Genomic DNA, 14,236 nt, shown 5'->3' on the forward strand with positions numbered 1-14,236 from the left:
CCTTTTTGAGGGGAAAGTAGCTGACATGATCTTGAAACAAAATTTTGCAAAGGAATCAACCCTTTAACATTTTCAGATAAACATCTGACTAGGTGATGAGGTGCTTTAGTTAAAGCTCTCAGTCATTACGAAGGTAGAAAGGCACTCAAAATACTTGGTATATTCATCCTCATCTGTCAGCTATGGAAAGTCAAATGTAGATTTGTCTATGTCTAGTTTTGCCTATAATATATTAAACTTACAATATTTATCTGTGGCAGTTAAAAAATTCTCTATGCCATACCAAAATGTTTGGTAGAACAAACAGATGTACTGCTAAGGCTGCTGTGAGAATGAATGGTATTTATCAGCTGATCTAGAATGTGTATTCTGCAGAGCTCATCTCCTCCCTCCTCAAAAAAGCTTTTATGACATAAGGGTGGTCATAACTATGCATTCCAAAATCTACCAGCCTAAGTAGGCTGACAGGGAGAAGGTTCCTGGGAGGTGGGTATAGAAGATGTGGTCAGGAGACACTACAGAGACAGTCTTTAAATGGTGCTGAGGAGAGCTGTCTGGTACAAAGGGAGGAGCAGCAGCATACCTTCCCCTCTGAATCACCTGGCAGAGTCCTGACTTCTCCCAAAAGCTGGATCAAATTGGACTTTAAATTTTTCACGTTTCATGACCAGGGAGGCTGCAGCCATAGCCTGAGCAAGAGGCCGGGGGGGGAAGAGAAGGGGGGGGGGGGGGGCGGAAAAAAAATCAATCACTTATACAACACTGGAGTATCTATCCTGTGAACAGCGGTCGAAAGAACCTGTCTCTGTAAAGTCTCTGTAAATAGTAATTCACATCATACCTCAGAACTCGCAGGGGTGAGAAGAGGTCTTTGGGAGTGTCTAAAGCAGTGGTCCCAACCACAGGCAGCAGAACTGAGTAAGAAACACACTGGGCAACAGCCTACTTAGCTCTCCCAGGCAACCTCGACAGATGTAGTGGTAGCTTCTCTGGTAACAGTATTGCCTGAAAGCCGTGAATTAGGGATCCCAACTGTAGATGCAAAGGTACCAGCCATTTTACATGAGTGCAATAGTCCCTTGAAATGAAGAAAAAAAGGGTCTGATCTATTTCAAACCTGGCTGTCAAAGCAAGTTTCTTGGCTTTATGTTTACATCCCTAAGTAGCCTCATCTCCGCAGCCAGCCCAGAACAGGAAGCAAGTCTCTTAGAACAAACCTTCCAGCAACAGCTGTACAAAAAAAATAATCAAATGAACATGTGGATTTGGCTCACCAGATTCTTACCACAATTCTACAAAAGCAGTCCATTGCCCACTATTCTAATACACAACATCCAGTAGTAGTTTACTCACTGTGGCAGTCAGATTTGGCAGAACAAAGTTAAGTTTAAACTCCACAGAACAGACAGAAAATTAGCTAGTTCACCGGGGGACTTACACGGCAAAAATGGAACAGCTGTTTACATCCCATTCTTTTAGCATTTTCAATACCCTTGACTTTCTTCTCATTGGCAGTGTAAAAATAGTGCAGATTTGATAATTAATTGTAACCTAAGTTAAAAAATTGGAAAAAAAAGCCTACTTTTTCCAAATATTCACTGCGCTGAGAGGAAAATGCCACCATCTCTTAAGCAGACTGATTCATCTACACACCACGAGCAGATCATACAGATCTTAACTGAGAATTCCCAAACTAACTTCAAAGTTCAGTTCCCTCTACTGGTAGTGCATTTTATTCCCCTTTGAAGAGATCAACCCATGTTATAATTCATATATATACTTACTTCCATCCCTACAATCAATAAATTATGTGCTCTTAAAACCTCATTTTCCAAGCACATTACACATATTTCAGTTAATACACCATTTTTCCTTAGCTGTAACTTAAACCCACATGTCATGAGCAGCTAGACAAAAGATTACAACATGTTTTACCTGATAAATCTTTAGCATCAACAAATATATAATGTGATTTGGCTGCATTCAAACAAACTTTGGTTGACTGGACAGGATGGGTTCTGAAACGAACTGCTGACAGGCTTCTGCTGTCAAATATCACCTCATCAGCATGCTTAAAGTTGAAAAATGCAGTGTTTAAAGTCAAAAGCAACAAAAAATACTCTTGACAGACTTGTTAGAAAAATGCTGTTTTAAAAAAATCACAATGTCTACTATTCATTAAAAAAAGGTCTATTCCACATGTTAACACAAGTACTGTACCAAATACAGTATGTGCCACTCACACTAGAAATTTTGTTTAAGGAATCTGACAAGTGATATAAATAGGACCCCGAAACATCGTATTTGTAATTCATGCTTGAAAAATATAAAAAAGCCCCCTGTGGTAACATTTAAGTTGAATTTACATTGCAGAATATAATGTTTTACTATAAGAAAATGCAGTTAACATGTAAGTGGCTTTAATTAAAAAGATTAATGATTCTTTCAGCCAATTTTATGCAAAGTTAGAATAATCCAAAATACTTTTTCCAAAAATAGCAGGTATAGATGCTGTTCAGTATCATACATTTAAAACAGGCTGAAACGTGACTTGTACCGACTGCTGAAGTTGTGTCTTGGTATCTGAGAATAGAAATCAGGTAGGCAAATACAATAGATTACCTTTTACAAAAATAGTAGTAGTCTTTACGTATAGAATACTGCTTAACTGTTGAAATGTAGGAAAAGTCAGCATTCTGTATGTTCAAGATATTAGTTTTTTAATAGCAGCTGAATGATCCTATGGCAGGAACCACAGAACCTATTTTCTTGAAATAAAAAAAAATATAAAAAAAATTCCAAAGTTGTCCTTTCCCTCCCAGTGTCCTAGTGTAGAAAAGGGAAAGTTTCCTGTATTTCAAGCATTTCTTGAGTCTTGGCTGAGGGAAGGGCTTTCTGGCTGACAGGAGTATAAATAGAGTCTCAGGTAAGCCTGTGAAGGGTCATTCCACAGCAAACCCACACGTTTCTTCAATGGCAGTTAGCAGCTTCTCGTATAGCTTGTCATAGCTTTCGTAAGGAGGAATGTCTATTCTGTTAAAGCTGTGGATAGAAGGCAGAGAAGTTTCAACCGCCTGCAACTTCAAGCATCACCTTGTGAAGCTCTCTTACGCTTCATTTAACATACTTGAAACAATGACAAAGCAATACTTAGCAAGCCAACAGAACTTCATATAAATAAAAGCAATCTCTAGTTTTCACACCTTTACTACTCTGTAACAGATAGCATTTATCATGTCAGAAAAGGAGGGGGGAAAAAGGAAAAGAAAGGACTGCTGAAAATATAGAGACAGCAAATTGGTCCTAATCTGTATATCACAACAGAGAGCTAAAGAAGTCTTACCAGGTATGAGCTTTCGGCAAATTATTAGTGCTGGCATCAATCTGGTGTATTGTAAATAGTCGTGGGCCTGCAGCACCTGAAAATCCAGAAAAGACCTCTACTACTACTGTATTGCATAACATAAAATTTCTTTGTTGCACTGCAACAACAAAGTAACTAAAACCACAAAAAAGTAGCTATGCACAAAGACAGTTGAAATCATAAACAGGAAAAAACTTAAACTCACAGTGCCTATCGGACAGATTCCTCCCCTCCACCCACACACGATAACTATGCAGTTGTTTACACCATTGAAAGATAAACAAGAACAAAGCATTGATAAGGAAGAGTAAGATACCTGTTTTTTTTACACAGTGCACTATATAATTCTAACAGTTTTTAATGTAACTGCTCTCACCCTTCCTAGAGAACAAAACTTACGCAGCTGTATCTGTCCCCATTTTACAACTGCCCTTAAGTAGTGGCCAATTCCATCCAAATTTGATAGAAGAGTCACAATACCAACTTCTTATAACTCTGTTAAATTAATCTGACTATACAGAGATCTCCCTAATCTCTCTGCTAAAGAAAAAAAGACTGCAGCACAGCGGTCTTTTAGACTTAGTGTACCTTGAAGATTTCACAGAGGACAGAAGAGGTTACAAATGCCCTAACCTTAATAAAACTGGAATTCTTGCCTGAGTAGGCAGACGTCAAAGAATATAACCCACAGGGTCAGTCCTTCTCATGGGGACTCTTTGCTGTCAAGTAAGAATGTGAGCTTGTTGTGCTCTGTTAGTACAACTCCGTCTAAAACCTGACAACCTTCATGTTCAAATCTGTAGGAACGCAGGCCTCGTTTGCTCACAGAAATGCTTCTTTTACTAGTATAGTCATACTAAAACTTGCAGCACAGATGAAGTTCAACTGGTATTACTTCCATCACCATTCTCCAAACAGCTCACTCCACTACATTAACAGTGTACACATCAATAGTAGGGTTAATAATTACTTGTGACTGTTCTGAGGTGGTTAACAGTTACACAGTTTGCCTAAACAAGTCCTTCCGCCCTCTGCAAATGTTATTTAAACACTTACCACTTCAAGTACCATACGCTGCTTGCTTAAAGTCACTAGGGTCTTAAAAACTCAATATTCCTGACATTCAAATGCACCTGAACGTTTTAGAGCTCAAGAACAGAGGAAAAAGAAAACAAGAGCTTCTATCTGATAACGAAGGGATAATGAAGAAATATATTTCTAGAGCAACTGGCTTTTGTATGGGGCAGTTGTTACCACAGTATTTGTGTTCTGTTGGAATCTTCTACCTGTTAAAATGGTTTATGCTCAATGTTTCCTCCAAGCAGTTTTCTCTCCTCTTGTGAGAGGGTAAAATATGATAACTACTATGTCAACAGAGCAGCATGGGTTGCAGCCAGAGCTGCTGCAGCAGACCTGGAGCTTCGACTGCAGTTCAGAAGACAGGTCGGTAATTAAGGTGATGGTTTCGGACGCCTGGGCTGCCTGAGATTATGTTACTCTTACAATAAAAGCAGTCAGCATTACGAACTGCCCCTGCTGTCAGAACTGCAAGAACACTGCATGTTGGTGTTTTTGGTCCCAGAGCTGTACAGGTGATGAGGGCTTGTAACAGACAGAAATTAAAAAGCAGGCTTCCAGAAAAAACATAAGGAGAGCTCCACTAAGATCTCTGCTGATGAGAACTTGCCAGAGAAGGAAGTGCATAACTGAAACAAAAGAGCCATTTACAGCTGAATATCAAGGTAATAAACAAACACACAAAAAAGACTATTTGTAATTGCTACTCATCAGACCATTAAAAATCGCTCGTAAAAAGTCGCCTTGCAGCCAACCAGCCTCATTTTCAGCTAATATTCCTGTGATGTGTCCTACTGCTTCCTCCGAGAACAGGCATTTGCAGTTCCTTCTGGAAAATCGTTACCTTGTAATGCCTTGAAGCCCTGCAGAGGCACTCTGGATGAGCCAGTCACGAACTGGAGAAGTCGCGCTCTCCTCTCTTCATCAAAAAACTCCACAGCTTTCCAGAACCATTTCACAATGTTGCTGTCTGGGGTACAGTGTTTTAACCTAGTATTTGCCTTCCAGTCATTAACATCAATTTTTCCCAGTCCACAAATGATGAGCTGTAAATTTAAAATCTAATTAAATATTTCATCATTGATCAATATAAACACGGTTTTGGAGCTAGCCAAATAATGAATAACCGATATTGAAAAATCGACAGATTTTATACCGAAGGCTAATTATAACCTCTCACTAATCTTAAGCAATGCAGAAATATAACTTTTCTTTTTTTTTTTTCATCTTACCTTTGTACACAATTCATTTTTTTACATGGCCTCAGTTCGAATTGAAAAAAAAAGTAAAATCAACCATTTCATAAGCTTATATGAAAGTGTCTTGACCTGTCAATTAAATAACAGAAGCACAGATTGTACCCATGTGTGGAAGTGCATGCGTAATTCACATTTGAACTCAACAGTTCTTTCTGGAGTGTAGCTGAGGGTATAGTTTGGCTGGTCCAACTCTGGACCCTCAAAAGTAATCCTGTTCTTGTCATAACACAGATGTGATACAAATCAGACTTGTCTCCGGACAAAGAGCTTTTGGCACTTCTAAAATGGAGATCCACAATGGATGAGTTCAAGCTCAACAGGCACGTGATTATGAAGACATTTTCTAGTGATTAATAACATTGGACCTTCCCCTTTCTTATTCTTCATCTGCAAAATAATTCTGGGTTAACAGTATGGCTGGCTCACGGCTGTTCAATGAGAATATTCAGGACAAAAGAAGAGCAATCGCTGACATTCTAGTACAGTGAACAGAAAAAAGCATGAATAATTTACCTTGTGGCCATATTATATGGCAAAAACCTCAGCTCCACAGCTAACAGACTGTATATTAGATTTCAGTTTTAAAACAAGCTTGGGATCTATGGAATTTGCCTTGCGAGGATATTGTTTGGATGCCGATCTTGACATTTTGTAGCACATTTGTCGGTGACAGCACCAGAGAGCACCTTTCCTTATGCTGTATTTACAGGGCCCGTTTAGTCTGGCATAACTCAGCTCTGCAAAACCACATAGCTGCCTGACACCAAAGTCAGCGCAGCGCACTGGGAGGGCTGGGAGCAAGTGCTGGAAGGTGGAAGGGAGTGACAGACTATTTTCCTGGCAGCACTGAATTTAATACCGTGAAACTGCACCGTGAGAAATATGTGCCACCACCTCTGCTGGAGTAGCACTCAAACAATCTGAGGTGACTGCAGTTACTTCTCTGTAGGTTCAGGTGGGTTTTCAGGTACAGGAGAGGGTCTCCTACCACTTCTGCAGCTGCTACGAAATGTCGCCTTGAGAAACACTCTCACAGCTCTCAGTGGAAGGCACACGCAGTCTCAGTGACTGTGTGACCTGGTAACCTCCTGTGCTAACTGTATTTCTTGTAACAGCGCACCTGCAAACCCCTAAAGCACTAGGGACATGACTTTGCATGTTACTCGGTCTCAGAAGAATGCCTCAGGCTTTTATTGTTACACTTGACGACATAACGTAACATTAGTGGACTGACCTCTAACTCTTTCTCATCAAATGTCTTCAGCAGATGTTGTGGGATTACTTCATTAAACCCCTTCTGTAGAGCCAGAAACTGAGCTTCAATTCCTCGTAAAAATCGCCAGTTTACATAAAGTCTGCAAGCAAGTGCAAATTGGTTTTGTGAAAGATGTATTCAAATACAATAAACCTGCAATTTATCCGGCAAAAAAAATGGCCTCACTGACCGGAATATACACACAACACCAGCATTGCACTACCACTTAGAAAGAAAACAACAACATAACAGTGTCAATTACTTCAAATAAGTAAAAGTTCTTCCCCAACATGGGAAATAAAAAAACTCTGGAATAGATGTTGATGTACCTGACATATTCCTTTTTGTTTTCCTCTGTCACGGGGATGCTTTTGCCATTGGGTTTCAGTTCATGTTGAATAATTTCCCCATATGCATTGTGTTCTACACAAAACGTATGGTCCAAGACTCCTGTGATATCATTCTCACTGGCGGAAAGAAATAAGCAACTGACTCAGTGAAAACATATTCTGCAAGTATACTACAGCCACAATACATCTGACAGACATCACAATTTAGTTTTTCAATAGCATTTCAAATTACTGCTTGGAAGCAAAAGGCAAACATACATTTTTACTATGTTATATTTTAAAACCATTCTCAGAGTTTCAATGTTACATTTTAATAACGTGTTACTGTTAATAATAGGCAAAATTAATAAATTAAAATTTATTAACTGAGCACTTCACAGCTCAGTAATCATTTATCCCCCTGCACCCCCCAAATCTGAGCATGCTAAGCCTTTAAGGAAGCTGAATTGTGCAAGAAAGATGATTCTTAAAACTGCCTGAGCAGGGGATTTCTTTCAACTGGATTTAGGAACATTATCACACGTTAACCGAGAGAGAATTCTAACATTGTGAGATACAATACACAGTACATACAGTATCCAGACTAAGCTGTTATGAAGATCAGGGTCAACCAATTCCATATCATCCAAAGTAATTGGCTTCCCTAGCAACTGCTTATAGAAAGGCAACGTGAAGCCCCCATCAATATAGTGTCCATGAAACACAGCCATTCCCATTATCCGTCCGACAAAATGGAAATATGATAAGTGTTCCTAGAATTGAAAGAAGAGATTAAGCCATTCAGCTAAATAAGACCTCCAGGTTATATCTGCTGAATATGAAATAAAATTTCAATACAAAGGAAAGAAAAGAAAAAAAACATATCCAGAGATTTTGTTTTGTTTGGTTTTTTACACAGCACATTGAGTATATTGCTTCCAGTCCAGAAGTCTTACTACTAAGAATCAAAATAAACTTAATTTCTCCCAAAGGAAACATAAATCGACATCTTACAGAAAATTAAGAACACATTTCAGAAGTTTCTTTGATCAGTACTAAAAAGAAATTATCATATTATTGCACAAATTCTGTCTCTAGCAATACTAATGTGAGAATTAGGTTCCTAAGTCTAGAACGCTCTCCAGATGTATTTAATTTCTAGTCACAAAATGATCATTTACAGAACTCATGTTACCAGTCATACCGGGTTGACTGCAGAGTCTGGGTTGATTTGCAGTGTATAGATATCATCGCGGGAATATTGGAAGAGACCATAATATGGATTCAACATTTCATGTGACAACAGGTAGAGCCACTCCCTGAAGAAAATAAAATAATTTATTGTGTACTTTAGACAAATGCATTCCTACAAGGATAATCTTTTCAAAATAGTACGGGTTTTTTAATCTTACTGTTAAACATAAATGTGAAGAAAGTTATCTCTGAACATGCTTAGATAAGGCTGAAATCAGAATTATTTTTACTGGCTCAGTAACTACACAGCCCCTGACAGCTGACTTATTTCTCAGCTTTCCAAGATTTTTCTTGAGGTTAATTATTTCCAAGAGAGTTTCTGACTGTGATACTCCTCCATCTTTTACACACTAAGACAGGACACTATGTATTCTATTGACTATACTACAGAGATGTTAGAGCCAAAGCTTTTAATATAAACCATCTTCAGGTAATGGACATATTTAATTAAAGTTTTAATGACATGTTCACAAATCAGTAAATAGTAGTCTAAGAACTGGGAAAACTGTAACACTTTCTAGCTTGGTCCTTCTGTGTTCATGTATGGAAGATGGCAAAGGCTCCACGGCATACAGACCAGAAACAAAACCCGTGCCGAAAAATACTAGCAGATACTTGGGAAAATAGTGCACAATCACATCTGTAACTTCTTTGTTTTAAACATTATTATCATCATCAAACAATTAGTAGTAATTGATTCAACAAGACTGTTTTCCTAGTTATGCTAATTAGCACGTTAAAATATGTAGGATGGATGAAGTGAAAACTATTGGCCATTTGCAAACTCACGAAGACCCACGCAGCGTAACAGCCCAGGTCCCAGAGGTTACTTGCTGTGCACCAACTACAGATGCAGAAGATGGGCTGTTTGGGAGCATCGTCTGTACTTTGAAATGAATGCTAACGATAAAAAAATGGAATGCAGTGCCAACAATGAACACTCCCAAATGAGCCAACGCTCATTTAGAGAGAGTAGATCCACAGGCCAAAGGTGGGGACTATTTTCAGTGAAGTAAACCAGCACCTGTGCAATTGGCCAATACGATTCCTAACACTGTTCTAACATGTGAAGAGTATCTTCATATAATCCATAAATGTCACTTTTTATAAGCAAGTGAAAAAGAACCTCATAGACTCCCGACAGACTTTAGCTGCCTACTAACTGCTAGTTTTTAACATTTTGCTTCTAACAGTAGTGACAATTTGCAATAAAGCATATTTTTGATCAAAGTTCTGCCACAAAGCTGAGCATTTAGTGGTATAAATTCTCAGGTACCCAAGCTTTACTGACCAAAGGAAAATACGGTCATTTCAATAGATACCAAAAGCCTGTCTTGCACATATGATAGACGTCTGATGGCATCTCTAACATGCATTTTGATTTATTTGCAATAAAGTAGTTCTTTTTTGATGAAGTTTTTCCTCTAAAAGACTATCTGAAAAAATATATATAGTTTTCTGACATACAATCTGTTACAGAAATAAATATAAATAAGAATTACATAAAGAAACAGAGCTGATACAAGGCTGGTTTAGGATTCAAAGCACAGGTGTAGTTGGTGGGGTTGGGGTGCGGGGGAAGAGACAGAGGATGGGGTGTTTACCTGGCAACACCTCCATAATCAAGGCCTTCCTCCCCACGAAATTTTATCATCAATCGTTTCCACAGGTCTTTTGGCCTCATCTTCATGACTTGCCTGTAGGATTCCTGTAAACACGTAACACTTTCTTTTATTAACTGCTATTCACAGACAAGAAGCTACTACTGTTTATTAGAAATTAAGGGAGCCTCAGACTCCGTGTCTGAAGGGGATATTATTTTCCTAGCTAGTAACCAGTTTCTCAAATCACAGACTGTTACTTAGTTTTCTACAAATGTGATAACACTTGTCAAATAAAAGAGATCCGTGAGAAGAACCACCTTCTGTTAAATTTCCAAAGGTGTACAGCGATCAGAACATTCTCTCTCTCATTCCCACATAACTTACAAAAAATTAAAATCTGTGTCAGTAAACTCCTTTTGTTTTGCATAAAGGCTCACAATTTTTACAGTCTGAAAAGCCAACAGTGGAGCTTCTGCTCTGGGTATAACACAGGTGCAAACTTTCAAGAAGCATAAATGCCAGTCCACTAAATCTACAGAATTATTCCTCTATTGGTAAGACTTTACCAAGAAAACACAAAAAGAAAGCTGAAAGAGGCAAAACAAATGCTAATTTTTAAGAAGGAATTATACCAAAAAACTCTAGTTTTTATTTATGGCTGGTATAAGTGCCCCAATCTTTGGCTTTGCAGAACAGAAGAGGTAGGTGTGTCTGAGACCCAACATATTCAGTTTTCATAACAAGAACAAAGTAATTTTCACTGCTGTACAGCAGCCTTTCCTCCCTTTCTTTTTGAGTTGATGATGAACTGATTTGATTGTCTCCAAAGGGAAGACGAACGCAAATCTTTTTTGGCTGGGAAAAACTATGACAACACAATGGGGCTATCAAGTTTGTGGGTGGGGTAAAAATGCAACAGGGATGGGTGGGATGGGGTGACAAAGTTCTCAAGAAGACAGACTGTTCTCCAATGAATTATAACTGTTTAATCAATCCAGCAGAATTATTCTGCTGAATAATGTCACAAAATAAAATGCAGATATCCCACTGTGGGCATCTCTGGTCATTCAGAAACCTAGACGATTCATAAAATTGGTCTGATTCTGGGGAAAAAAAAAATTAAAAAAATCAACCATAACTGAGATAGATGCTAAGTAATCCAAACTCCAAAGATGAATGCTATTCAATAGTCATTTTACTTAAGTTACAATAGGTCAAAAATAATTAATAATTGCTTGCTTTTCAATTTGTAACATTGCCTCTATAACAGACATTAGTGTTCTTATTTTCAAGGAAGTGAGACAGTATCTTCAAACACATGAAGTGCTTGGGACTCCTTCCTCAGTCCCTGACACAGTCTGTACAACTCCAGCCACAGAGAAAGCTCTCCTCGTTTTTCTTCTTCTCTACAGGGTAAATACATCTACTTTAGGTACACAACTGTTCTTATCATCCCCTTGAAATGCCTCCTCTTCCCATTTGCCACCCGTGAAATTCCAGCTTTACCTCTGGACTTCCAAGATTTCATCTAACTGAATGACTTCGTTAGACAGTTATGAACAACCCTCCTCCCCTTCCCTCAATGTTAAGAAATGGGTCAAATTCTCAAGTTACCTCAAAAATCTCTTCCCTGGAGACCTCAATACGACAATGGCCAGCTTGAGGTTGCTGCTGTGACAGCTCTTGCCTCAGGATCTTGAGTTTCTGCACTAGGTCTCGCTTGTACCTTGGCACAGTCAGACACTCTGCCTCATCTGGAAGCTGACACAGGGACACTACCTGCTGCTGCTGCTGGTGTTGCTGATCTTTAAGTTGATTCTGGCGGCTAGAAACAAACACAGCTGTTTGCAGATATTCAAGTCATACGTCCCCTATTTTCTTCAGATGTTTCTTAAAGGTTAAGTCTTAGCAACTAAACTACTTTCAATTTACTATGATTATTACTGTGATTATGGTAAAAATGTCCAGGTCCAGTAAAACATAAATTCAGAGAGAGTTTATGCTGACTAAAGACATATGCTTCTGTCTTTCTTGGCAACTGTCACTAGTTTTTAGGGTTTGCTATTTCTATTAGTACTTCTCTACAAAGTATGTAAAAGGTTATAGCACTATATAATAAGGTATTATCCATACAATTTTACTACTAAGCTGCTGACACTGAATTTCTCAGATACCGTTTCCATATTTCCTTTGCGTGTTTTGCCTTCCTCCATTTTAAAATTCAGGGATCTGCCAAACACTATGCCTCTAATCTACAGTCAATACCATAGTCTGTTTTAAATGGCTTGTCTGAAAAAGAGTAAGCTTACAAAAAGATGTTTGTACTGGCAGCTTGGCAAGGACCTTGTCCCTTGTACCTGGCCTAGTCTGGACCACAGGAATGTGGGAGTTCACATGTAACTAACTGGCACGGATAAACAAGTATTTTTACTAGCAATTCTAAGAGATTTTGTAAATCTAACTTCTTACTAGGAAAAGTAAATTAATTGTGTTGCAGAGATGTCCTCTCTTGTGTCATTTCTTGTACAGCGTAAGTGGATATTTTTACAGCTTTTTAGTATGGTGTTTCCAAACAACAGAGGATAAAAGTTATATTTTACCTAAGCCATGAGAAGAGTATCTTTGTAGGGAACAGGTGAGAATACCCTAAATTTACTGGATAAATAAGAAAGGTTATAATTCAGAATGTTTTCCAATGGAATGTAAATAAATTGGGGTTTTTCTACATCAAAGGCCAAAAAAATATTAGGTGGAACCAAACACAGTTTTAATATATTTTAAAATTTCAGCCGGTTGTCTGTTTTGAAACAAGGTCTATGAGAAGGCTCTCCTGGCTGACCAAAATTCACTGCCAGCAGGCTTTCACCACAGGAACATTCAGAATTGGCAATTAAAAAAGGGGTGGGGGTGTTCCCAGTTTGCCTTGTGGTCCTGACAGCTATTCTATTACTTGCAAACCTTCTATTTAAAGTAATTTTGCACAAACCACCCTCAAGGGAAACTAACACCAGGTGACCAGGAAATCTTTATCAGTACTCTTACAAGCCTAACGTTCAGAAACCCCTGCAACGGCACACATTGTAGATCACTTCAGCAATAACTCAAAGCTTCATATTAATAGTAATACCTCTTTACTCCTGGGCTCTTAAGGAGGGAATAACGCACAGAAATTCTACTTTGTTGCTGTGCCCTAGGCTGCAGAACTTCAGATGTTAGCTTAATCAATTTTGTTAGTTTCACTGTGTTTTGTTGTTTGCCTCTGTTGTTTTTTTCAACTTTATTCTCAAGCTGATCACATTGGTCTTCCAATAAACTACAGTTATTTTAAGTAATTCCTGAGAAACCAACTCATTACAAGAATTTAGACACACACGCGATGTGGTTCCAGAATATGGCTCTATGTCATTTGTGCTACATACACGATACTTTCGTTTCGCTTGTGATTAGTTTTAAATATGAATCTCACTTAAACTGTATTTACTTGAAATACAAATTAAAGCAAAATCATTGCTCTGTCTTCTGAACTTTCTAATTCCATAAGGACGAGCATGTGAAAATATTCCCTGTATATGCCTACAAGAAAAGGTCATCATTATATACTAAAGTGAGCACACGTTCATACTACCTTTAATAGTACAAAAGACACAGGCCCCCAAACACAAAGCTCGTCAATGTCAGTCTTGAAGAAAATGTAATCTCTAAAATGAGCATGAACTTAAGATATAAAATAGGGCAGTACTAGGAGGAGAAAAATAAAATGCCGTCCTCCATATTAGACTAAAAATAATCACAGCAGTATTAGCTAAACAATCTGCAGTGCTTAAAGTAATTAAATCTAATTTCTCAGTATGTTTTCACAGCTGAATGACTGCACTTGATGCTGTGCACTACTTTAAGGATATAGCTAAGTACTTTTCAAGTGCCATAACTATAAAAACCTATCGCGAACTCTTGGCCAATATTTTAAAACAGAACTGGGGTAACAAGTTTGATTATTTTCGTAACTTATAATGTCATCACTGGAAGAACAAACTGCTTTACTCAGCTTGACAGAAAAGTCAGTATCACTGAGAGTAAATTTTTTATTATGCCTT

At 38.2% G+C, this 14,236-nt stretch overlaps 1 protein-coding gene across 1 annotated transcript in view; it reads right to left on the bottom strand.

Annotated features, from left to right (window-relative positions):
- Positions 1-744: 744 nt before the first annotated feature.
- SMURF2 (SMAD specific E3 ubiquitin protein ligase 2) overlaps positions 745-14,236 on the bottom strand; it is a 65,531-nt gene continuing 52,039 nt past the window's right edge. The window contains exons 11-19 of the mRNA XM_059828397.1: positions 11,757-11,967; positions 10,143-10,246; positions 8,489-8,603; positions 7,879-8,057; positions 7,285-7,422; positions 6,935-7,055; positions 5,286-5,487; positions 3,344-3,419; positions 745-3,042 (exon numbers count right to left, since the gene is read on the bottom strand). Coding sequence (XP_059684380.1) covers positions 2,943-3,042; positions 3,344-3,419; positions 5,286-5,487; positions 6,935-7,055; positions 7,285-7,422; positions 7,879-8,057; positions 8,489-8,603; positions 10,143-10,246; positions 11,757-11,967 — 1,246 coding nt within the window. The 3' untranslated portion in view covers positions 745-2,942. The remainder of the gene's footprint in view (positions 3,043-3,343; positions 3,420-5,285; positions 5,488-6,934; positions 7,056-7,284; positions 7,423-7,878; positions 8,058-8,488; positions 8,604-10,142; positions 10,247-11,756; positions 11,968-14,236) is intronic.

The sequence above is a fragment of the Gavia stellata genome, chromosome 22, assembly GCF_030936135.1.
Source record: "Gavia stellata isolate bGavSte3 chromosome 22, bGavSte3.hap2, whole genome shotgun sequence".
Lineage (NCBI taxonomy): Eukaryota > Metazoa > Chordata > Aves > Gaviiformes > Gaviidae > Gavia > Gavia stellata.